We start from the raw sequence: 23,712 nt of genomic DNA, 5'->3' as shown, positions 1-23,712 counted from the left end.
GGTTGTGATGACAAGGTCATCATAATCGCATTATTTGTACATACAAAGATAATAAGAATGAATAGCATACTTATAAAATGTGCCAACCGCACATCAATAATCAAAGGTAGTGTCACCAACATCAGATACTTCACTACATCTTCATCAACAAGTAAGTAAGTCACGTGATCATGTGATCACACTCACTCAATCATTCACCCTCACACACTCACTCAACCATTCAATCAATTAATCAGCTGTAAAGAAGGATCTAGTTATAATTGGAGGTGGACCAGGTGGATATGTGGCTGGTATTAAGGCAGGTCAACTTGGTATGAGTGTGGCAGTTGTGGAGAAACGTGGCAAACTTGGTGGAACATGTTCAAATGTCGGTTGTATACCTTCAAAGGCATTGTTGAATGCTACGCACAAGTATGAAGAGGCCAAGACTAGATTCCCAAGTCTAGGCATCCGCGTGGATAATGTAGATTTCGATCTGGACGCCATAATGAAGTACAAAGACAAAACAGTCAATGGCCTAACAAGTGGCGTCGAGGGCCTGCTCAAAAAGAACAAGGTCGACTATCTCAAGGGTCATGCCACGATCACTGGCACAAACACGGTCAGCGTGGCACAGCTTGATGGCACGACCAAAACATTGGAGGCCAAGAACATCATCATCGCCACAGGCTCAGAGATTACATCACTACCAAATGTGACCATTGACGAGGAGACCATCGTGTCGTCGACGGGCGCGCTATCACTTCGCGCGGTACCCAAACGTTTGGTTGTGATTGGTGGCGGCGTGATTGGATTGGAGCTGGGCTCGGTCTGGTCACGACTGGGCGCACAGACCACAGTGATCGAGTTCACTGATCGCATTGCCGCGGGTGCCGATGGTGAGGTGGCCAAGAAGTTCCAACGCATCCTCGAGAAGCAGCACATCAAGTTTCACCTGGGGACCAAGGTCACGGCCGTGACGAAGCGTGAGTCAGGCGGCGCCACAGTGTCTGTTCAGGCGGTCGGCGAATCAGGACTGACGGGCGAGCTCGAAGCCGATGTAGTGCTAGTCTGTGTGGGCCGTCGTCCAAACACCGATGGTCTGGGCGCAAAGGAGCTGGGTCTGGGCATGGACAAGGCTGGCCGTGTGATCATTGGCGAGAACTTCCAGTCCAGCGTGCCATCAATCTATGCGATTGGCGATGTGGTCCGTGGCCCCATGCTGGCACACAAGGCCGAAGAGGAGGGTATTGCCGTGGTGGAGCATCTTCACAATGGCACAGGACACGTCAATTACTCGGCTATACCATCGGTAATCTACACGCATCCAGAGGTGGCATGGGTGGGCCGCACCGAAGAGGAGCTCGAACAACAGGGCGTACAGTATCGCGTTGGAAACTTCCCATTCTTGGCCAACTCTCGTGCCAAGACCAATGCCAGCACGGAAGGATTCGTCAAGTTCCTCTCGGATGCCACTACCGATCGTATACTTGGCGTTCATATCGTTGGTGATTGTGCTGGCGAGATGATCGCCGAATCAGTCTTGGCGATTGAATATGGTGCCAGTTCCGAAGACATTGCGCGCACATGTCATGCCCATCCCACACTCTCAGAGGCTGTGAAAGAGGCAGCAATGGCTACCTATGGCAAACCAATACACATGTAAACATATAACATATTATAATAAACATTTGACCGATCAATCAACACACATGGGTACTCAATCAGGAATCATTCCAGCCCTCACCCTACCAAACACAAAGATCAAAAAGGCCCTCCTTTTGTGCCAACTCATCATTCATTCATTCAACCACCATTCACAATCAATCACATAATCATAAAGATGGAGTCACTATCACATGTTTTGTTATTAGAGGTATACTCAATGTTGGACAGTGCGCTGGATGTTGTGTCACTCAGCTTGACATGCACACGATTGTACAATATGATGATACAGGACAAGTTACCAACAACTTGTAATGTAACCAAACGTGACAGTCATTGTTATTGGAAGACTTCACATGACATTGAACCAGGTTCACTATCACCGACACTCATCTCTCTTACGCTTGGCTCAGAGTCCCATGCACAGATCAAACCTGGCTCACTCCCACCATCACTCAAGACACTGTGGCTAGACGGACTGACCAACCATGAGCTCAGACGCGGTGTGCTCCCACCGTCGCTCACTACACTCTACTTTGGCTTTGTCTTTGATCATCCTATACTGCCGGGCTTACTGCCTCCTTCACTTCAGACACTCGGCTTTGGCAGAGGATTCGATCAACCATTGCGACCAAATACGCTCCCGTCATCACTCACCAAGTTGAGCCTAGGTGGTTTCTTTAATCAAGAGCTCACACCCGATACCCTGCCCCCATCCCTTACCTCACTTACTCTGAGCTCAGAGTTTAATCGTAGGATTGAGACTGGCGTACTTCCATCATCACTTAAGTCCCTGACCTTTGGAGGCGGGTTCACTGGTGGCATCACACCTGGCATGCTCCCCTCGGGACTTGAGACCTTGACTCTTGGCTACAATGACAACAACCCAATCGTATGTGGTACCCTTCCTGACTCCTTGACATGGTTTGGCATTGGCGCGCAGTTCAACAACACTATAGAGATTGGATCTTTGCCCAGGTCATTGAAGACCATTCGCTTTGGCTATGAGTTCAATGGACAACTCAAGGAGGGTATCCTACCGTCATCGTTGACAGAGTTGGAGTTTGGCGTTCGATTCAATCAGCCGCTCAGCCAAGTGAAACTACCAAGCTCACTCATATCACTCAAGTTCATGAATGACTTTAATCATTCGATTCAGCCTGGCGAGCTACCTTGCTCACTCCAATCACTGACGTTTGGAAGGAACTACGATCGACCACTGATTCCAGGTGGCCTCCCGCTATCATTGACATTCCTGTCGTTTAATGTTCAATTCAATCAAGAGTTGACCGAGGGTGTGCTGCCCAACTCGATTACAAGCCTGGAGCTTGGAACCAGCTACAATCAGCGTTTGGCGCCCAACGTACTACCATCATCGCTCAAGAGATTGTCGATGTCATTTATGTTCAATCAGACGTTGGAATATGGGTCTCTACCTTCATCCTTGATAGACCTAACGTTTGGCCATATGTACAAACAGATCATTGCGCATGGAGTGCTGCCCACCTCGCTATTGTCCTTGAAATTGGGCCATGCATTCAATCAGAGGATTGACCTTGGTGTTCTCCCAACATCCCTCACATATCTTGGATTTGGCAACAAGTTTGCAGAAGAGATGGAGGCTGGCGTACTTCCTGATTCAATCCAATGTTTGGTAGTTGGTCCATTCTACTCACATGCAATCCGGCCTCCATCCAGCCTCAAAACCCTCGCGCTGTATGGGTTTGAAGCACTTGTCAAACACCAACCATACCCTGCATCGTTGGAAGATGTCACAATGACCGCAAGGATCAAGTATTTGGAAGATATACCAAAGGAGCCAATCAAGATGGCGCATCGCCTACGTGAAGTCCGCATTACAATAGAGACAAATAATCAACAATTGTCCCGCGATCTCATCAGAGCACTGGTGCATGCCATTCCCAATGTGCAAACCTATCAAATAACGTCAGTCAATAATTTAGGTGATTCAAGAATGCATGGTAACATCAACTTTGAGGCACAAATACGTCCAATCGACAATGGTCGTGTAGCTCTATGCATCGTGACCGAGCCAGATAATCCCACCCATCAGTTGATCAACACCTTCATCCTTTGATCGAAGTAAAGTCCTTCTTTATTGTTATAGTTTATAGTATAATAGTATAGTGATGGCAAGCAAGCAACCTGGAAGGTGTATCCATCCATGTTGATGTGATGAGGTGTGTACATTGAATGTGTTTAGCCAATCTTTCTTGAGCCTTTGTTGACCTTGGTCTGATTGGACAGACAGATTGGACAGAAGCCAATCTCAAACAGAGCGAGATGTCCGCCTGCGCCACCTGCTCCACCCGCTGCACCGCCTCCTTGCTGTGGGCCGGGCATGCCCGGCACCTGACCCTGCTGCTCAGCCGTCCTAATGCAGCGGCTATGATAGACGTGGTTGCAGAAGTAAAGCACGATGGAGCAGTCGGGCTTGTGTGTGACGATCGACTGGGAGCATGTGGCGCACTTGGTGTACTCTTCCATGCTGTGGCCAGCCCGCAGCGCATCTAGATGTGTCTCGGACAGGTAGACACAGTCGCTCTTGAGGATCTCCTTGCAGCCCTCTCGCAGAGACATCTGTAGGTTATAGTCGCTCAGGATCTTGACCAGTCTGTTTCGCAGGTTCTGGATCTCCATCTTGTCGGGAATCATGCGGATCAGCTTGATGGGGTCGACGTGGCTGCCAATGTTCTCGAGCAACTCCGAGACGTACAGTGGGTTGGTGATGGCCTTGTTGATGAAGTAGCTCCACAGGTCATTGTCCTTTTGCTGCTCCACAAACTCGATGGCGTCCTTGATATTCCTCAGCTTGTCGAGGATGAGGTTCAGCGCGTCCTTGGCGCTACCCATGCGACCCAAGATGTAGACCATCTCGGCGTATAGGTTGCGCTCTTTACAGATCTGTAGCGCCTTGTCCAGGTTGTAGGATATACTGTTCCTGAGGAAGGGCAGCAACAGGTCTGGCTCGTATTGTGCGTACAGAGACACCTGGAGCTCGTGGAAGTCCATGCCGGCACGCGCGTCCTTGAGGAAAAGCGTGTGTAGATAGAGATGTGTGTACTCGGGCTTGTTCTCCAGCTGCTTGACGACGACGCGAATCGGTATCTTGTCGATCTTGTTCACGAGCAGCTTGATGGCCTCGACCTTGTCATAGTCGATGAGCAACGCCACCTTGTTCTGGATCGAGTCGTACAGCTTCTCGTTGTTCTTGATCAGTTCAAAGACATTGCCGCGCTTCAGCTTCAGGTAGATGTCCAGGGTCTTGTCCTCCTGGTTGTCGTAGATGTACAGCTGCGCCTGGCCAACCATGATGGTCTCGTTCTTGTTGAGCGCCAAACGGTTCTCGACCTCGGTGATCACCTTTTTGATGTCGTAGAGGTCGTTGACGCTAGGCGAGCCCCACTCACTGACGATCTTGAGGAATGTGGCTGGGTCGTTGTGCAGGAAGTGATTGAGCAGGATCTCGTACGTCTGCTGGCTAAGCTTGGGGTTGCCAATGGGGATGTAGGGACACAGGGCCTGCAGGCCGCCGTGGCGCATGAAGCGCAGGAACCACTTCTCCCACAGCTCGTTGTCACGTGCGCACACCTTGGGGCACAGACTGGCAGCCTTGTCCATTTTCTCGTCCTGTAGCAGATGGTCCATGTATCGCTCACCAATCTCACGAATCCTGTTGGGCGGCAGCGAGCGTATCGTCTGCTGGTCGCGCTCGACCTCAGCCAGAGCGTCATCGTAGCGATCCTTGTCCATCAGCCACTTGATGTGGTCCTCCAGGTTGCGAGGCTTGGCCGTGACGACGTCCTTTGGACACACGATGTAGAAGATTGACTCTTGTGTGTTGTAATCGAGGCGGTAGTCGGACGCCGTGTAGTGCTGATAGCCATTGACGTTGAGATGGTCCTTGGTGATTGCGCGGTTCGTCTTGCGCGAGACGATGTAGATTGATGGCTTCTCGGCACTGTCCACACGTCCCTGGTTCCACGCGCCCGTCAGGTTGGTGGGCGAGGACATCTTGGGTGTGGCGGCAGTAGCGCTAATGTCGTTCTGGCCCTCGACGGCGCCATCGCTGTAGCCGAGCAACACGAGGTCTTCGCCAAATGGCGCGACACCGCTGATCCAGTAAGTTGTTGAGAACTGATTGGTGATCTGTGCGATCTTGTTGATGTTGCCATTGACGCCGTCGATGCGCTCGATGATCTGGATGACGTCGACCGACTTGGCCCAGCCGATGATCAGCGTGTCAGGACGCTCCCAGCACAGACAGCAGCGATAGAGCTCGCCGCGCGGCGATCCCTCTTTGCGGGGGATGTGCGCAATGCGCATGTTGGTGCTGCAATCAAAGATCTTGACGCCATTGTCGTTGGCCCAGGCGATGAAGTTGCCGCACCACTTGATGGCGTAGATGGGGCCCTCGCCCTGATGTATGATCGTCTCCTTCGAGCGGAACCATCCCTTGGAGTTCAAGATCAGCTGACCGCCCTTGCCACCAGTAACAAACTGTCGCGTGTTCTTATGTGCAAACTCAGAGTCCAATGCAATTGCTGTTATAGGTCGAACGTATTGGAATGTCATTGTCTCGCCTGTGCTATCGAATGGGCTGATGACCACCTTGCCTGTGTTCGTGATTGAATGAATGAGTGAGTGAGTGATTGGTGTATCGCGGTTACACCGCCACAGACATCATCGCGTCGCAAACACCTTACCATCCACTGTGCAAGATGCTATATAATCGCCGGTTGGATCGATGGCTATCTCTGTGATGGTGGCATTCTGTGAACCAAAGTTCTTGATCCTGTTGCCATCAAAGTCGTGTATGCTGACTGAGCCGTGATGTGTGCCCAGCACAATGAACTTGGGATGCACGGCCATGCATGATGCCGAGTCGACCTTGAGTATCTCTGTAACGCCATGACCGAGACGCGTGTAATTGAGGATGGGCTCTACGTCCTCCTCTTCTGCCTCGCCCTCGACCTCTTCCTCATCGTCCTCTTCATCGTCATCATCAGCTTCGTGGCCAACACCATCCGATTGATGTCCATTTTGTCCATGTTGTTGGACATCCTCCTCTACGACCTCTTCCTCTTCCTCGTAGTACTCGACCACCTCCTCATACTCCTCCTCGTCGCCTTCTAACTCCTCCTCCACTACTCTATGATTGTTTGTCGCAGTAGTTGAGGCCATATTATATATATCAGTTGTTTGATTGTTTGATCGATTGAGTGATTGATCAATGCTAATGTGATTGATTGATTGAGTGCCTATCTTTTGATCAATGTATGAATGACCTTCTCTATATATCTATCTATCTCTATCTATCTATCTCTATGTACAATGTGTATATATATAGATACGTGTAGTATCTGTCCGGATAAGGTGTGATCAAGTATCATTGAATCATCACAATTCTCAATTTTACAGATATTTCTTTTGAATGTTCACGACAGGAATGAGGTGGATTTTGCGTTTTTATTGATCAACTCAGTCATCCTTCAACATTACTTCTTGTGTCTGTTCCTTTGTTCCAGAGTTGTTCTGATCACTCCACTGACACCATCGATAAACTTGGTCTGGAATAGGACGTTGGCATTGTTGAACATTCCTTCTTTGAGACTGACGACGATGAATTGTGATGCGGTGAAATGTGTTTTGAGCATCGCTCCAATGTTGGCTGTATGCGAGAGGTCCAGCGCAGAGTCGATCTCATCCAGGATGTAGAATGGCGCAGGTTTGAATCGCAACAGCGCCAGAATGAGCGATAGTGCCAGCAATGACTTCTGGCCACCACTCAGCTCGCTCAATGTCTCCTTCCACACATTACCAAAGGCGACCTTCACCTCCAGGCCATCCAGCTCAGACTGGCCCTCAGGTGGTTCCAACTTGGCATTGGTGCCAGGTAGCAGAGTTGAGAAGATTGATCCAAAGTCACTAAAGTTGATTGATTGATTGAATGAGTGAGTGTTTGAGTGGCGCTGGGACATCATCATCATGTACATACTTGTTGACCTTCTTCCATGTTGTCCTCAGCGACTCATTCTTCTTTTCGTCAAGCTCTGCGATGACCGTCTCAATCTTCTCCTTGTCGTTCTCAATGATCTTCTTCTTCTCTACCAAGTCATTGTACTCTTGTTCGGCCCTGTTATTGATTGATTGAATGGTTAGTCATCGTGGAGAAATAAAGTGAGTGTGAATGTGATTGATTCATAACATACTTCTCAAACATAGACATGACCTTCTTGTTGATGGACTTTGACAGACGTTCAATATCTTCCTGGAGATGAAGCAACTTGGCCGTTGCCTTTTGTGGATCCTGTGCTTTGAAGTCGTAGTCGCTGTTGGGCTTTCCAAACATACTATATGATTGATTGAATGTATGAGTGCAAGTCCATCACATCTGCAATCTATATACTACTTACTGCTTATCATTCTTGATCCATGGATATTGATTGTTCATCTGTTGGATATACTTCTCTGCATCTTTGGTATCCTTTTGGAATCTGGATGCCTTGTGCTCGATCTTCTTGAGCTCCAACTCATTCTCTGACCTCTTCTGCTGGTTCTTCTCAATGTCTTGTTGTGCCTGAGCAAACTTCTCATTCTGACTCCTGATGATGCTCTTCTTCTGGTTCAATGTGGACTTGAGTGTGTCCAGCTCGTCCTGGTCTTTGGCCAGCTCCGCCTCCATCTTGGCGATCTCCTTCTCGATCTTGGAGACGTGGCCCTCGTTGCCCTGTGCCTGGTCGGAGAGCGAGGCCATCTCAGTCTCCAGCTCCTGTATCTCCAGAGTGATCTTCTCGATGCCCTGTTGCTCGACCTTGGCCACCTTGTTGGACTTGTTGAAGGCCTCCTTGGTCTCGGCCAGCGTCTTCTCGATCTGCTTCTGCTGCTGGCTCCTGATGTCCTGGAAGTTATTCTTTACCTTCTCCAGCTCCTCGGCCTTCTTGAGCGATTCCTTCTCGCGCTTCTTTGTCTCCTCGAGCAACACCTTGTCGTCCTCGATACGCTTCTCAATCTCCTTGATGCTCTCGATCAGCTGATGGTGGGGGTTGAGCTGGAGACGCGAGTCAATGAGGCCGAGCTCATGCTCCTTCAGTTGCAGCGACTGGGACAGTTGCTTGTACTTGTCTGACGATGCCTTGATCTGGGCCAGGCTGGTGTTGACCTCCTGCAGCTCGCCGTGCTGCTCGGACAGTTTGGCGCGCATCTCATTCAGGTTCTTGATGTGTGTCAGGATGGAGCCAGACGATGGACGCGAGCCTCCCGTCAATGTACCAGATGGATTGTACTCGTCTCCGTCCAAACTGATTGTCTTGGTCCTGATCGAGTTGTCAAAGGCCACCTGCTGGGCGTACTTCTTGTCCTTGGCAATGAACGTTGTGCCAAAGACAAAGTTCATGGCGTTCTGCAGTGGCTTGTCATACTGGATCAAGTTGATGGCTGGCTTGACATTGTCGGCACCGGCCAACTTCTCTGCGCTCTTGATCTTTTGTGGCTCGATCGTCCTGTTCTCGATCCTATTCAGTGGCAGGAATGTCACTCTCCTCTTCAGCTCGCCCTTGGCCAGCAATGCCTTGCCAGTCTGCTCGTCCTCAATAACAATCTTGATTGAATGGGAGTTATTGAGTGAGTGAGTGCTTGCCCTAAGGCCTCAAGTCAAACTACTTACATTGTACAACTTGCCACCGGCACAGATCTCCAGTGCTGTGGCGGTCTCGGGATCACGAAGGGTGATGAGGTTGGCAACGACACCTTTGACTTTGGATCGCTCAAAGCCCTTGCTAGGGTCGGTGTAGGTGAACTCCATGCCAGACAGTTGGGCAGACAGCATGCCGACCTTCTCCTGCATCTCAAACACGCTTGGCTCCAAGACACGCTTCCTGTTCTGCAGCTCTTGCTCGCGCTCGTTGTTCTTCTCCAGTGAGCTGACCTCCTTCTTGAGTTTGTCGACGTCCTTGGCGACGGTGGTGCGCTCCTCCTGCATTCTCTTGTGATCGCTGGTCTCCTTGGAGGCCAGAGCACGCTTCTGTGTCAGCTCGCCCGTCAGATGGCTCAGACGGACCTCGGCCTGCTTGTGCTCGCTGGCAGCATTGACGGCCACACGCTTGGCCTCCATCAGCTGCTCGGTGAACGAGCCGTTCTCAGTGTCTCCGCCGTCGGTGATACCGGCCGTGAAGTCGTTCAACTTCTTCTGAGTGGTCTTGAGCTTCTCGCCAAGTGCAGTGTTCTCGTCGACAATGTGCGCAATCTTGGCGCTGAGGGTCTCCTTCTCCTTCTTCTTCTGTGCGATGGAGGCCATCAGCTCGGTGCGAGCCTGGCCCAGACCTGTGATGCTGTTGCGCTCCTTTTCCAGCTCCTCGCGCTTGTGATCCCTGGACGACTGGTTCTTGAACATAGTGGTGGCCAGTCTGTCGCACTGCTCTTCCAGGCCCGAGATGTCGAGCTCCTTGTCCTTCTTCTCAAACTTCTTCAGTTGCTTCTTCAGCTCCTCGATCTCGGCCTCCAGCTCTTGCTGCTCCTGTTGCAGTTGTTTGCGATTGTTGTTGAGCTCGTCAGTCACGTTTGTCTGATTGTGCACGGTTTGATTGGCCATCGTATATTCATAAGCAATGACGAAGCGGCCAAGTCTCTCGCATTCTGTGTTACTATTCGTGAACTTTAGGTAGTCACTTCTCTCACTCTTTAGCTTCTCAAGTGTTGGTGTGATCTCCTCTGCCAGTATCTGCGATTGATTGAATGAATGAATGAGTGAGTGTGTAGGGCAAGGTCCGCTCGAGCGGCTTTACATACTCTTGTTATCTCTTCGACCTTCTTCTGTTTCTTCTCGATGGTTTGTAGAGCAGACATCTTCTTGACCTCGAACATTCTGGTGCCAGCCGCCTCTTCAATCATGGACAGGATCTCGGGCGGCTTCATGTTGATCACCTTTGTGATTCTGCCCTGCATGATGAGAAAGTGCGGATTGTTGACGTTGAGCTGCACCGAGTGAAACAGGTTCTGAACACGGTTGGCTTGGGCATTGATGCCGTTGATCAAGTATTTGTTCCTGCCACCGATGGCCACCTGACGCGTGACCGTGATCTTCTCGCAGTGTGCGTAGCCGACGGGTGACGATTCTGTGTCCGAGTTGTTGAATACGATTGACACACTGGCCTTGGTGATGCCGGCCTGGCCATGCTTATATACCAGTTCCTGTAGATTGTTTACACGCACTTGGGAGATGTTTGTAATACCCAATACAAAGCAGATTGAATCAAGTATATTTGACTTGCCACTACCATTCAGGCCTGTTATAGCGTTGAATGTTGGGTCGAATCCACTTATAACTGTACGTTTAGCATAGGATTTGAATCCATCTAATATAATCTCTTCTATATACATATTATATCTATTTGTTATCTCTCTATTTATCTGTATCAATATATATAACAAAACTAATTGTGTGTATTTGTTTGAATGATGAAGTATCTCATTTCATTCAAACCTTCAAAAAAAGGCGCCATTTTTCAAACTTTTAGAAGAACCCCAAACCCTCAACCCTCACATACTACCCTCGCCCTATTATAGGGCCGAATATATATAACACATTGTGACATTATTGAATTGAAAGATGATCACCAACATAATGATGTATCATAGATGATTGATTTATTGAACAACCTCTGGCTGATCATTGGCAACCATATCACCCAATGAACCACAGTTGTAGTTAAATGATTTACAACTTGAAGATGTAAGAGCTGTTGTTACAGTGATTGGGCATCCCTGGTTGAATCTCATCCATCCTATAATGTTAAGAATGATTGAATGAATGAATAAGTTAGTTAGAGAATGAAGTAGTTAGATTGTTGATAAGATATAGATATAACATACCTGATTTGAAACCTGGTCTCTCAAACCTCCATTCGTTCTCACCGAGATCCTTGCAGTTGTGCTTGGTCCAGAGGTAGCCGACAGCATCGGAACCACCCCAGTACTTTTCAAACCATGAGTCACAGCCAACAGTGTCCATGTAGAGGAACTCTTGGTGAACAACTTTATTGTTGTCGGCGGCCCATCCACTCAATCTATCAGATGCTCTAAACACCTGAACTTGCAAGCATGCATAAGTCAATGATTGGAGCATCAGGCATCCCAACAGTATCATTATTACAACATTTTGATTCATTATTATTATTATTAGTGTATGTATAAGTATAAGTATGACGAAGATGATTGATTGAATGAATGATTGAAGATGATGTATGGTTGGATGATGATTGATGGTGATGAACTGAAGGATAAATGATGTGAGGTTGAATAGTGATCGGTGCGATCAAGATTGGAGGTTAAGGAAATATATTACCGAGCTGGGACATTGATTGGTTCCTGTTTGTAGTAGGGTAATGAGATATTTCAATCATTTGCACCAAGGTTACAATAAGGCCGTCGCCCAGTCAATCCATTTGCATCTCCCACTACTCAATCTCGTCATCCATTTCCCCATAGCTTCGATGGTTACCTTAGCCTTGGCTCAAAACTAGACAAGACTAGACAAGACAAGATCAAGTTTGGTAATGATGATTACCTTGCAACATCATCATGATGGAAATAGTAAGAATAGAATTAACAATTTTAATTAATTTTAGAGGAATGATTGATTATAAACCAGATTGGAAAGAGACAACCCTTTCCCTGCCTTGCAACCTCTTAACAGTTGTAGTTGTTGGATGAGCATGTGGCCAAGTTTCCCTCAAGTTGGTTGAAGAAGATTGGACAGTTTCCATTGAAGTTCATCCAACCTATTATAATTATTGATTGATAGAGTATATTGAGTTTGTAAGTTTGAGAGTTTGAGCGACAACAACATTTTTGGCGAGTACTAGTTAACACTTACCAGAGCTGAAACCAGATCTTGTGAACAACCATTGGTTCTCTCCAAGGTCTCTGCAGTTGTGTCTGGTCTTGAGGTGTCCGTAGGAGCTTCCACCCCAGTCCTTCTCTTTCCATCCGTCACAAGATGGGTACGTGGTATCACCAGCCTGATTACCATTATATATAACATTACCATTATCTGCGCTGTTTACAGTCATTCCAGCTGCACTTCTAGATAAATTGATTCTAAAACATCCCAAAGAAGCTTGGAAGAATAGAGCAAGGACAACAAGTATAATTAATTTGTTCATTATTATTATATATGTATGTATGTATGTATGTAAGTATGTAAGTATGTATATGTATTATTGAATGATTTGAATGATTTGAATGATTGGTAAGTCCAATGAATGATTATATAACGAACGGGTATGATAGTACTTTGGTATGGTTAAGGCACCTCGAGATGGACAGATAGGGCTTAACCCTTCGAAGGTGAAGCCTTACCTCGTGCTGCCCACCCAACCCAACCTTGGTAATCAATATCTGACTGAGTGTACCCTCCCACATCTCTATCACGCGCGAGTTGGTCAATTATCCATTGTCCTAATATGTGTTGAATGGGGCGAGGCCATTGCATGATCTGCTTGTTAGTCTCATTGCTATTGGGTAACATCAACAAAATGATCATTGAGAATGTTGGGAGCGGGAAGACCGGGAGTGTCCAAGCACTCCACACTGTTCGCTTTGCGCAAACAAACGCCATCTTTTAAAAATTAGATACATTGTGGCCGGGCGACGTTTCAAACATTGGACAAACGAGTGTTTGATTTTGATTGAACAGGCCCACGGGGTTGTAGAATGGAGGCCTCCATTTGGTGAACCCTTGGACAACGTGCTATGAAATATCCGCGCGACACAACCTTTGTCCAATCAGATCGCACTCATAACTTCCGAACCAGTTCTTATTGATTTATTGTCATTGCGATACGGTGTGAAGACTAGTAAAGTGAAGTGAAGTGAAGTGAAGTGAAGTGATGTGATGGGGATTGGGGTGGGTGCACATGCTCGCTCCTCCTCCACTTCCCAGAACTTGATACTTCAAAGTCATGATCGTGATCTTCGCACGCTCCATCTCATCATGACGACGATATTTGTTTGAACATGAGAATTGTGTTCTGAGCCTTGTCTGAGTTCATGGATGAATGAATGAATATCTTTATTGTATGATTAACAGTTGTAGTTGGCTGATTCACAATAAGCTAGTGGACCCTCAATGTTGTTATAATATAATGGACATCCTTGATTATACTTCATCCAACCTATAATATTGATTGATTGATTTATTGAGTGATTGAGTGAATGAATGAATGAGTCAGTGGACTTGTAGTTGACCAACATAAATAAAGATATAATTAAGTATATATAACATACCTGATCTGAAACCTGGTCTCTCAAACCTCCATTCATTCTCACCTTGGTCCTTGCAGTTGTGCTTGGTCCAGAGATAGCCTGCGGCGTCTGATCCACCCCAGTACAACTCGAACCATCCTTGGTTAAGACAATTATAGTTTGGCACCATAGTTGCGTCCATTACCAAGTTGTTATTGTCCTGAGCCTTTACTGAGAAACGACTTGCAGTCCTACGTAATGATTGTCTAAGGCATCCATATGATGACCCTACCAAACATACTACTATCAATAGTATTATAACTTGTTTGTTGTTATACATTATTATTAATATTGATTGAATAATTGAATGAACTTGGGTAGGTATTTACAAATGGATTGAATGACCGACTGACTATGTCTCAGTCCTGAGGATTGGATTGGTTTGGATTTGATTGGATTGGTCGCCAACATCACGAGACTGACTATTCGGAGGATTATTTTGATTGGATGTCGGCTGCCCGACAATGGGCAACCTGCCAACAGTTGATTTCCTAAGGACTCAACCCTGGCCCAAAGTCAAAGTCCTAATATCATGACATTTTAGTTTCCTATTCATCATCCTCAAACTTTGGTATTGCATGTTGTACAAGTCAAGTCATATGAATAGATAGATAACTTGTATCTCTATCTACACATACTGCTCACTTTTGAGACGAATGCTCAACAATGTCCTTGATTCTCAACTCATTCTCTGATTTGTGTGCACACACTTTATCTCATTTTTCCATGTCTTGTTTATCATCTTCATCTTTGTTATCTCTATCATATACATACTTACATACATACATATAGATATAACATAATATTAGTTATAGAATGTCCAATCAACCAAAGCTTGAAGCATTGACATGGGAGACATTGGAGAAATGGACTTATGATAAACTACAGAAGATGCTTGGATTCCCTCCTGATGAGATTGTTACATTCATCTTTGCCACCGATAGCAACAGTGATATCGAAGCATACTTGATTGAACTATTCGGTGATTCAAAGAAGACAAAGACATTCATCGAGCAGTTGACAAAGAAGATCAACTCATTACCAAGGCGTATACGTAATGTACGTACATGATTGATTGATTGATTGAATGATTGAATGAGCATTGAATGTGATTGCTAACTTAACCGATACATTATAGAAAGTAGCTAAACCTTCAACTAATCAAAGGAATAACATGAAGCAAGCACAAGGACAACAACAACAAGTACAAAAGAAGGTTGGAGGAACAAAGACAAAGATGCATATAAACGCATTCTCTGAATTATCGATTGATACAGGCAAGCCAGGTGACCCTTGTGAGTGCCAAGCCACTAGACACAAGCTGATAACAAACTGCTTGAACTGTGGCAAGGTGATCTGTGAGCAGGAGGGCAAGGGTCCATGCAAGTTCTGTGGCACCGCCCTGTTCAGCAAGCCCCATCCCACGACCAACGCCCAGCTCCAGTCGCAGAAGGACAGAGAGCTGGCGTCGGCCGTCCAGTACAAGGACACCATTCTGGGCTACCAAAAGAACAGTGTACAGAGAACGATCGTGTTTGACGATCAGGAGGATTATTTCTCGAACGCCACCAACAAGTGGCTGTCAAGTGAGGAGCGCGCCACTATTGCCGACCAGGAGCGCGAGCATCTTCAGCGTGTGGAGGAGAAGAAGAAGTCTCGCTTCACCATTGATATCATGGGCGGCAAGATACTGCCCGCCGCAGCCAAGCCCGTTGATATCCGCGGCAAGCTCGACTTGAAGCCATCATCAACGTCAGTCACTTCAAACAGCACCAATCAACTGGAAGACCTCATATCAACGGACAAGCCATCAGTCAACTATGTCAATGATCATCTCAAGGGCAAGGTTGTTCGCAAGGATACCAACAACGACAACAACAACAATAATCAGAAGAATCAAAAGAACAAACATACATCAATAGTACAACAGTATTATGGTGTGGAGGAGGACTTGTTGGTGCTGCAGAACAAGGAGATCATTGCCAATCGATTGACATTCAAGGGTATCATGGAGGGTCTGTGGTATCGCTTTGGCAAGGCCGAGCAACGACGTACGCCACGACTCGAGGTGTACAAGAGCTACATGGATGCGATGAAGAACAAGAACTCAAACTACTTTATCGTGGCGCCAGACAACTATTCGAGCGAGGCTTCATTGGACACACCACTGCCCACCCAAACCATCCAGTTCCTCAAGCAGCTGGTAGAGTACGCACGCTCACGTAGCGTCACGATCAATGTGGCAATCACACTGCCCAAGGAGTTTGTGTTTGCCGCTCCGGGCGCAGTCACCGCGATGAGGAGTCGTCTGGACAGCTACCACGCCGTGGGCGTCAGCGAGTTCTCTGTCATCCTGCCATCATGCTTCAACGAAGCGTTGAACGCTCAGGTATGTGCGCCCAACTCTGCCACAGCCGAGACAAACACGGCCAAGGCCTACTCGGCAGCGCAGGTATCATTCATCAATGGACTGTTTGACAATGGCGGCGCGGCTAAGTTCAAAGAGATGTTTGTCTGTCCTTCATTCTTTGAGATCGACCTCAAGGTGGCGCCGACGAGACAACAGATTGAGTATTGGCGCGAGATCTCCAAGGGCCTCAACAACCGATGCCACATCCTCTTCTCCACGCCATCCGGGCGTCTGGACGACCAGCTTCTCAACAAGATACACAACATATTCGACAAGCGCAAACTGATCGCCATTGAGAAGTTCCCCTACGGCACGCGCAACCACCAGCTCTACCTCGACCCCTATCACTGCCAGTTCAGCCCCGAGGCCTCGTCGGCCAAGCTGACAGGCGTGGTCGCGTCGCCCTTTGACTGCCAGCCCTACCTCGACCAGATGACCTCGCTCATCCCCCTCACGACCTTCATTCAGTACCTTCAATCGCCCTCCACCTACTCGGAGGAGCTGACACTGCGTGCCAACCTGCTGGAGATGCTGGGCAACGAGTCGCTGGCCGAGGCATTCTCGGATGTTATCATGGCGCTGTCCAATGGCGTGCTTCAACAACTGAAACAACAACAGCTGGATGGTCAGTTCACCGCACTGGATGCTCGTGGTCGCGTATTCATGTCCACCCTCATCGACAAGTCCAAGATGCTCCTGGAACACTTTGGACCCAACTCGGCAGAGATCCAAACACAACTGCAGGACATTATCAATGTGCTCAGCAATCTGATCAAGTAAACATGTTGGATGCGATCGATCGACTCACAAACATATGATGTCTTACTTTATTATTATTACAATAGCTGTGCCTTTGTGAGGTCAGACAGACGACAAACTTGTTGGCCATCAGCTCCAAAGTTGTTTGGATCAAGCCATTGGACAAAGGCAGCGCGTATACGTGCGTTGTACTCACTGTCCAGGATTGAGTACCAGTTGGTGTCTCTGTTGCGACCTTTGTAGACGATAGCCTGGCGGAAGGTGCCCTCGAACGTGAATCCATAGCGGTCGGCAGCCTTCCTCGACAACTCGTTGAGTGAGTCGCACTTCCACTCGAAGCGACGATAGCCCAGCTGGTCAAAGGCGTACTTCATCAGCAGGAACACAGCCTCGGACGACTGGCGCGTGCGCTTGAGCAGCGCGGAGAAGACGACGGAGCCCACCTCGATCGAGCCATTCTTGGGGTCGATTCGGATGAATGCGATGGTGCCCACGGCCTTGTTCGTTTGCTTGTCGATCACGGCAAAGTGCATTGGGTCTTTGGTCACCTCAAACACAGTCTTGACGATATCATAGTATGATTCGTATGTGTTGAATGGTCCGTTTGCCATGTAGGTCCATGTCTTGTCGGGGTTTGTACCAGCTTGGAATGCTTCATAAAGCTCAACAGCATGCTGGTCTGCGATGAGAGGCTCAAGTCTACAATATTGACCATCAAGCACTATTCTCTGTGGTGACTGAGCAGGCTTCCAATCTGGCAGACCAACACCAATCTCTTGTCCATATTGATTAATAGTTGTTGTTGTTGTTGCTACAGTTGTGTTTTGAACAAGGTCTACTGACTCCATCCTTCTCTTCTCTTTCTCGTTATACTTTGTTGTTTGATATTATGTGTATTTGCTATTTTTTATTTGGTTTGAGGCCTTGATAAGTCATGAATGAATTGATTGAGTGGATTGGGTATGTGTGGACCACATGCCGACGGTCCATCAATCGTCAATCTCAACGTGTCTCATAAATAAGTATCTGACTGTCTATGAATGAAAGTTTCAACTAATTTTGGTGGATCTGGTTTTATTTGATAAACTTCAATTATGGGTCAAAGTCAAATTCTCAAGTCTTTCTGCCAACTTGCATCTTCATTCACTCTCGATTACATGTTTAATACACTTACTTGAGCGAGTCGAGTTGAATGTATTCTTACTACCTACTTTAACATACATATATTATTATCTCTTTACAACTAACTTAACTACATACATATACACATAAACAACAAAGAACAATGGTATGAGAGTACACTCAAATGTTTGAATGAATGAATGATGGATGGTGCATAATACTAATAATAAACTGGATTGTGATTGTATAGTCAGCATTTGAGGACTTGGGCGTAATGCCAGAGATTATACAGGCCGTTGAAGAACTTGATTGGATCTTGCCAACTCCAATTCAACAAGAGGCCATCCCATTGATCCTGGGTGGAGGTGATGTCTTGGCCGTATGTACTCAACTCAATGATGATCATGACAATGAGCTCACCTTACTAACGCATTCACACACGGATGAACAATAATGAACGAGTAGGCAGCAGAGACAGGATCAGGAAAGACAGGCGCCTTTGCATTACCAATCTTACAGATCACTTATGAGTTTATAAACAATGTTGCTACGGTTCCATCGGATGCTGCAGCGATTGGTGCCACAGAGACTGATACAATGGATAGTGGTGACAGCGATAAGAATACTATAACATGGAGTGTGAATGATCGTGATAATGATATGTCAATCGATGGCTTGGTGTGTCAGTCACGTGCACCAGACTGGGCAGGCTGTCGAACCAACCTGGGCATCACATCTGGCAAATACTATTACGAGGCAACAGTGCGTGATGAGGGACTCTGTCGTGTTGGCTGGGCCATGAAGAAGGCTTCGCGATCAATTGGCACAGACAAGTTCTCATGGGGCTATGGTGGCACGGGCAAGCGATCACACATGGGCAAGTTTGAGAACTATGGCCAGGCATACGGCAACAACGACACGATCGGCTGCTACATCGACATTGACGAGGGTATCGTCGGCTTCACCAAGAATGGACAGGACTTTGGCCAGGCATTCCAGATGAGTGTGGCAAAGGGCACTGTCTTCTACCCTGCCGTCCTGCTCAAGAATGCCGAGATGTCATTCAGTTTCACCACAATGAAGCATCAACTCAAGGGCTTCAAACCAATCTGCGAGGCTGATCTCGTGAAGGAGGAGTCGGCAGCGCCTGCCGATAACAAGCAGCAAGCACCCGGCGCAGCCGGCAAAGGAGGCAAGAGTGGCAAGGGAGCAAAGAAGAACGCATCCGCATCAGACTCATCATCAACAAGCACAGCCAACACAATAAGGAAGCCACTATCATTGATCATTGAACCAACCCGCGAGTTGGCCGATCAGACATTCTCAGCGATTCTCAACTTTACCAAATACCTGACGCATCCAAAGATTGAAGCATTGCTGTGTCTTGGAGGCGAGAAGAATGTCAAGGATCTGAAGCGCGATGCATGTGACATTGTTGTGGGCACACCAGGCATCCTGGAGAAGTTGATCAAGGAGGAGCAGCTGGACCTGTCACACATCAGATTCTTTGTGTTGGATGAGGCCGACCATCTCATCAAGGATCATCTGCCCATCCTCAACTACATCTACAATCGACTACCCAAGGCCAACCTCCAAGTCCTCTTCTTCTCCGCCACCCTACACTCGAACGATGTCGTTCGCTTCTCTGAACAGATCACACGCACGCCAACCTGGGTCGACCTCAAGGGCAAGGACTTCATACCTGATGTAAGTCAATGATTGATCACATGGAATCATCCCATACCTAACTTACTCAATCAATCAAACATAGTTGATCACTCATTCATATGTAACAGCCGATCCAGAGAAGTATGACACACTTTGGAGGACACCACAACATAGATACAACACTGATGGCATACATAACAATGATGTTAAGCACTTGGATCGTCTGAAGACTGATGAGCAGAAGTCACAGGCTGTAAAGATGTTGAAGCCACACTTGCTGGTCAAGTGTATTCGTGCATTCAAGATGGACCAAGCACTTATCTTTGCCAGGACAAGACAGGACTGTGACAACTTGCAGAGCTTCCTAATGGAGTGCGGTGGAGGTCGCAGTGTACTGGAGAATGAATTCTCATGTGTATGTCTACACGGTGACAAGGGTACCCAGCTGAGAAAGGAGAACCTCGAGAAGTTCAAGCAAGGCGATGTTAAGTTCTTAATCTGCACTGATGTGGCCGCCAGAGGAATCGATGTACAAGGTTTACCATTTGTAATTAGTAAGTAGTGACGCGTCACTAGTGGCATGGCATGGCGTGGCGTGGCATGGCGCAATCAATCAATCAAACACTAACAACAATCAATCAAACAGACTACACACTCCCAGACTCGTTTGAGGACTATATACACAGAGTTGGAAGAGTAGGAAGAGCGGACAGGATAGGACTGGCAATCTCGATTGTGTCAGCGCACCAGGAGAAGGTGTGGTTCCACACTTGTCGCGAGAAGGGCAGAGGTTGCCATGATACTAGGATCACAAAGGAGGGCGGGTGCGCCATATGGTACGACGAGCCAGAGCTCTTTAAGCACATTGCCGAGACCCTGTCACCACTGGAGTTGGACGATAACTTTAGTCTGGGCGAGGATTCGATCAAGAACTTTGGACAGTTTGCCAAGGACAAGGCCAATGCACTTGGCTATCAGGCACACACCGAGCATCTACGTACAAGAGTTGACCAGCTGGCAGCATTGGAGGAGAGGATTCAACGTGACTTCCTAACGCTACCCAGTAAGATCAAGCAGCAAACTTCAATACTTCCAACTCCAATGGCAACATAAACAAGTTTAGATTTAGCAACTCATCCTTGTTTAATTAATTTAATTTCCAAACAAGGACAATCAGATCATCCTCAATATTGCAAGCCCTACCTGGTTCGTGGCACTCGACCACAACACTGCAGCTAGAGTCCGTAATGGCAGGGCAAAAATGGATGACCATCCTTTGATCACGACGCAAGAAATCAGTCTCCACCCAACTTCCCAAAGACCCTAGGCATTCTTAATGCGCTCACAATGTCAAAGACAAAAGCCCTCCTAAACTTCTAAGGGTGGAAGTGCATTACCATGCCCTACTGAATGAACTTAGAGAGAATCTGGCGATCTTCATTGGTTTGACCTTGTCCGATCGAAAGACCCTATTCTTGAGGACCAAAATAATATCATTATTATTATTATCCTATAAAATTATTATATTTAACAACTTAGAATTGATCAAATGGTTTTTGAAGAGATATTTTCTTGAAAGTAATTGATCAAAATATCTCATATTTCTTTGAATCAATCAACATCTCTGATCATCTTTGGAGCCAAACAGCATCATTAGGTATAACAAACTAACAATGAATAGTAGTAGAGATACATCAATATTTAAAGTACTCACCAATAGGGAGTTGGTCAGGATCATTATTATGACTTCAAGTAGGTCTATATATTCATTGTCTTACTTGAATGCCAGGATACATAAAGCCAGCGGTGGATCACTCACGCTAAAGATCACTGATCTTAACAACAACAACAACTCCAATTATGAATCCACTAACAACACCAAGAGTTTGTTTCGATCAAAGTTCAATCATTGGACAGACCCTTTAATCATTGTTCGTCACAAACATTTTGGATTGATAGACTATCGACTCAAACATGGACTGTTCCTGGACACCGACTTCACATCACCATATGTAATGGTTAGCATATGTAACAATCGGTCAATGCCAGATTCTACATTCTTGGCATTGTACAACAACTTCCGACTTCACTTCACCGATCGCCATCTCTTGGAGTATGCAGTAAAGAATGGCAACATGTTGATGGTTCAGACATTCCTCCATCAGACACATCCAGTGCAGTTCAAGCGTGGTGGCCATCAGTTGTTGAAGGATGCCGTCTCAAACGGATCATTCGAGGTATTCAAGTATCTGATTGATTCCGGTCTGTTTGACAATCAGTGGTTGGTCGATGGCTATTCAAACATAGCATATAATGTCTTTAACTCAACTCCCAGCATAGTTCGCATGGTACTTGACCCAAACAACTTCCCCAAAGACCTTGTCGACAAGTTAATATCACTCATTCCCGTCTACGTCAACAATATATTTGACATGAATGATGAGAGTCTTGTAATAGAGTTGATGCCAAGTGAGCTACCAGCATTCAAATCACATCAGCAGCAACGCATCACAGCTCCAGCTCCTGCTCATAACGATCCAAATGCCTACGAACTGCCATTTGCTCCACATGATGAGTTCTTCATCAGGCTTTCAAGGGAGCTCATCGCCAAGTCGATGAACTCTGCTCAATCAATCCTTGCCAGGATGGATGATAATGATTCAAGACTTGATGGGATCACACTCACCGACTCAATGAGTGATGAGGACAGGCTTCAATATGGCTGTGTGCGAGAGTATCTGCGCAAGTATGAACACCCATATCAACTCATGCGCCACTATCTCCCCTTTGGAGACTGCATGCTCATTCCTTACTTTATGGATGTGCTCTATCACACGATAGATGGCAAAACCATCGAGTCATACACATTGGTGATCAGCAGGATGTTGGCTGATATTGTAGAGGTTGGAACGGCCACCCAAACACGTATAGTCTACGAACATCTTGATGCCATACTATTGGAGCACTACCCTGAGCAGTCATACAAGACCAACGACCAATATATCAGAGATAGACTGTTTGGTGGTGAGCTGTACCACTCATTCATCATTTCAAAGAACAGTGTCAAGAGCTTGGAGGTCGTCAAATACCTCAACAGCATCAAGGCCATTCAGAAGAGCACATTGGTGGGACACTGGACAATCTGGGACTCGGAGTACACTGGCACACTACCAATGTTGGAGTTCCTCATCTCGCAAGACAACATTATATTCCCATCAAGTCTGTTGGTAAAGATGAGGTTCAAGGTGTTCAAACCATCATGGCTGGAGTTGGTGCTCAAGAACAAACCGGATATGATTGGACCAGAGATGTCGATGGTCATGGCCAACTTGGCGGCGGCAAGTGGTCGTCTTGACATCCTGAATTTATTGTTGGAGTATAAAATGGATACTCTCAAAGAGCATTCCAATCACATATTGGTATACTCATTAATGTTTACAAGTCCTCGATTTGATGTGATCAAGTTTTTGGTTGAACAAAGACAATTGGCAACATTCTCAACAAATATATTATGGAGGATTATTGGACTCCTTGGCAATGTTGCATTGTTGGATTATTCTTTGGATCATTGTGGTGATACTTTGGATGACTATCAAGAGACAAGACAGCAGTTTATACTAGATATGTTGGAGACAGCAGTGGAGCACAACCAAACTGATTTTATCAAACATTTCTACAACATATCGGAGAATGCACATAACTTGGAAACACCAATAGTATTCAATCATCGTCAAGCTGTGATCAATGGCAATGCTGAGCTGTTGGATGTATTATGTACATTCAAT

The 23,712-nt window shown here is 46.7% G+C and overlaps 11 protein-coding genes across 11 annotated transcripts; 5 read left to right on the top strand and 6 right to left on the bottom strand.

Annotated features, from left to right (window-relative positions):
- Positions 1–57: 57 nt before the first annotated feature.
- SAMD00019534_079750 (hypothetical protein) lies at positions 58–1,645 on the top strand (the record flags this gene model as incomplete). Its single annotated transcript, XM_012897015.1, has 2 exons — positions 58–151; positions 237–1,645. 2 exons carry the CDS (start codon positions 58–60, stop codon positions 1,643–1,645), a joined length of 1,503 nt encoding a protein of 500 aa, XP_012752469.1.
- A 219-nt stretch (positions 1,646–1,864) lies between these two features.
- Positions 1,865–3,742, top strand: SAMD00019534_079740 (hypothetical protein; the record flags this gene model as incomplete). Its single annotated transcript, XM_012897014.1, has 1 exon — positions 1,865–3,742. One exon carries the CDS (start codon positions 1,865–1,867, stop codon positions 3,740–3,742), a length of 1,878 nt encoding a protein of 625 aa, XP_012752468.1.
- Positions 3,743–3,870: 128 nt separating this feature from the next.
- SAMD00019534_079730 (hypothetical protein) lies at positions 3,871–6,897 on the bottom strand (the record flags this gene model as incomplete). The annotated part of the gene is made up of 2 exons (XM_012897013.1): positions 3,871–6,281; positions 6,372–6,897. Coding segments are annotated over 2 exons (2,937 nt in total), but the record flags the coding sequence as incomplete, so codon positions are not given.
- Positions 6,898–7,169: 272 nt separating this feature from the next.
- On the bottom strand, positions 7,170–11,076 carry SAMD00019534_079720 (hypothetical protein; the record flags this gene model as incomplete). The annotated part of the gene is made up of 6 exons (XM_012897012.1): positions 7,170–7,593; positions 7,664–7,801; positions 7,878–8,018; positions 8,082–9,265; positions 9,332–10,384; positions 10,453–11,076. Coding segments are annotated over 6 exons (3,564 nt in total), but the record flags the coding sequence as incomplete, so codon positions are not given.
- A 237-nt stretch (positions 11,077–11,313) lies between these two features.
- Positions 11,314–11,830, bottom strand: SAMD00019534_079710 (hypothetical protein; the record flags this gene model as incomplete). Its single annotated transcript, XM_012897011.1, has 2 exons — positions 11,314–11,447; positions 11,536–11,830. Coding segments are annotated over 2 exons (429 nt in total), but the record flags the coding sequence as incomplete, so codon positions are not given.
- Positions 11,831–12,354: 524 nt separating this feature from the next.
- On the bottom strand, positions 12,355–12,827 carry SAMD00019534_079700 (hypothetical protein; the record flags this gene model as incomplete). The annotated part of the gene is made up of 2 exons (XM_012897010.1): positions 12,355–12,443; positions 12,539–12,827. Coding segments are annotated over 2 exons (378 nt in total), but the record flags the coding sequence as incomplete, so codon positions are not given.
- Positions 12,828–13,746: 919 nt separating this feature from the next.
- Positions 13,747–14,098, bottom strand: SAMD00019534_079690 (hypothetical protein; the record flags this gene model as incomplete). The annotated part of the gene is made up of 2 exons (XM_012897009.1): positions 13,747–13,838; positions 13,951–14,098. 2 exons carry the CDS (start codon positions 14,096–14,098, stop codon positions 13,747–13,749), a joined length of 240 nt encoding a protein of 79 aa, XP_012752463.1.
- Positions 14,099–14,766: 668 nt separating this feature from the next.
- Positions 14,767–17,152, top strand: SAMD00019534_079680 (hypothetical protein; the record flags this gene model as incomplete). Its single annotated transcript, XM_012897008.1, has 2 exons — positions 14,767–15,027; positions 15,107–17,152. Coding segments are annotated over 2 exons (2,307 nt in total), but the record flags the coding sequence as incomplete, so codon positions are not given.
- Positions 17,153–17,214: 62 nt separating this feature from the next.
- SAMD00019534_079670 (hypothetical protein) lies at positions 17,215–17,985 on the bottom strand (the record flags this gene model as incomplete). Its single annotated transcript, XM_012897007.1, has 1 exon — positions 17,215–17,985. One exon carries the CDS (start codon positions 17,983–17,985, stop codon positions 17,215–17,217), a length of 771 nt encoding a protein of 256 aa, XP_012752461.1.
- Positions 17,986–18,422: 437 nt separating this feature from the next.
- SAMD00019534_079660 (hypothetical protein) lies at positions 18,423–20,978 on the top strand (the record flags this gene model as incomplete). Its single annotated transcript, XM_012897006.1, has 4 exons — positions 18,423–18,425; positions 18,510–18,638; positions 18,725–19,216; positions 20,724–20,978. Coding segments are annotated over 4 exons (879 nt in total), but the record flags the coding sequence as incomplete, so codon positions are not given.
- Positions 20,979–21,969: 991 nt separating this feature from the next.
- On the top strand, positions 21,970–23,504 carry SAMD00019534_079650 (hypothetical protein; the record flags this gene model as incomplete). Its single annotated transcript, XM_012897005.1, has 2 exons — positions 21,970–23,346; positions 23,445–23,504. 2 exons carry the CDS (start codon positions 21,970–21,972, stop codon positions 23,502–23,504), a joined length of 1,437 nt encoding a protein of 478 aa, XP_012752459.1.
- Positions 23,505–23,712: the final 208 nt, after the last annotated feature.

Source organism: Acytostelium subglobosum (assembly GCF_000787575.1).
Source record: "Acytostelium subglobosum LB1 DNA, scaffold: scaffold16, whole genome shotgun sequence".
NCBI classification, from domain to species: Eukaryota; Evosea; class Eumycetozoa; order Acytosteliales; family Acytosteliaceae; genus Acytostelium; species Acytostelium subglobosum.
Note: the sequence above shows the minus strand (reverse complement) of the source record. Positions and strands in the feature narration are given on the sequence as shown.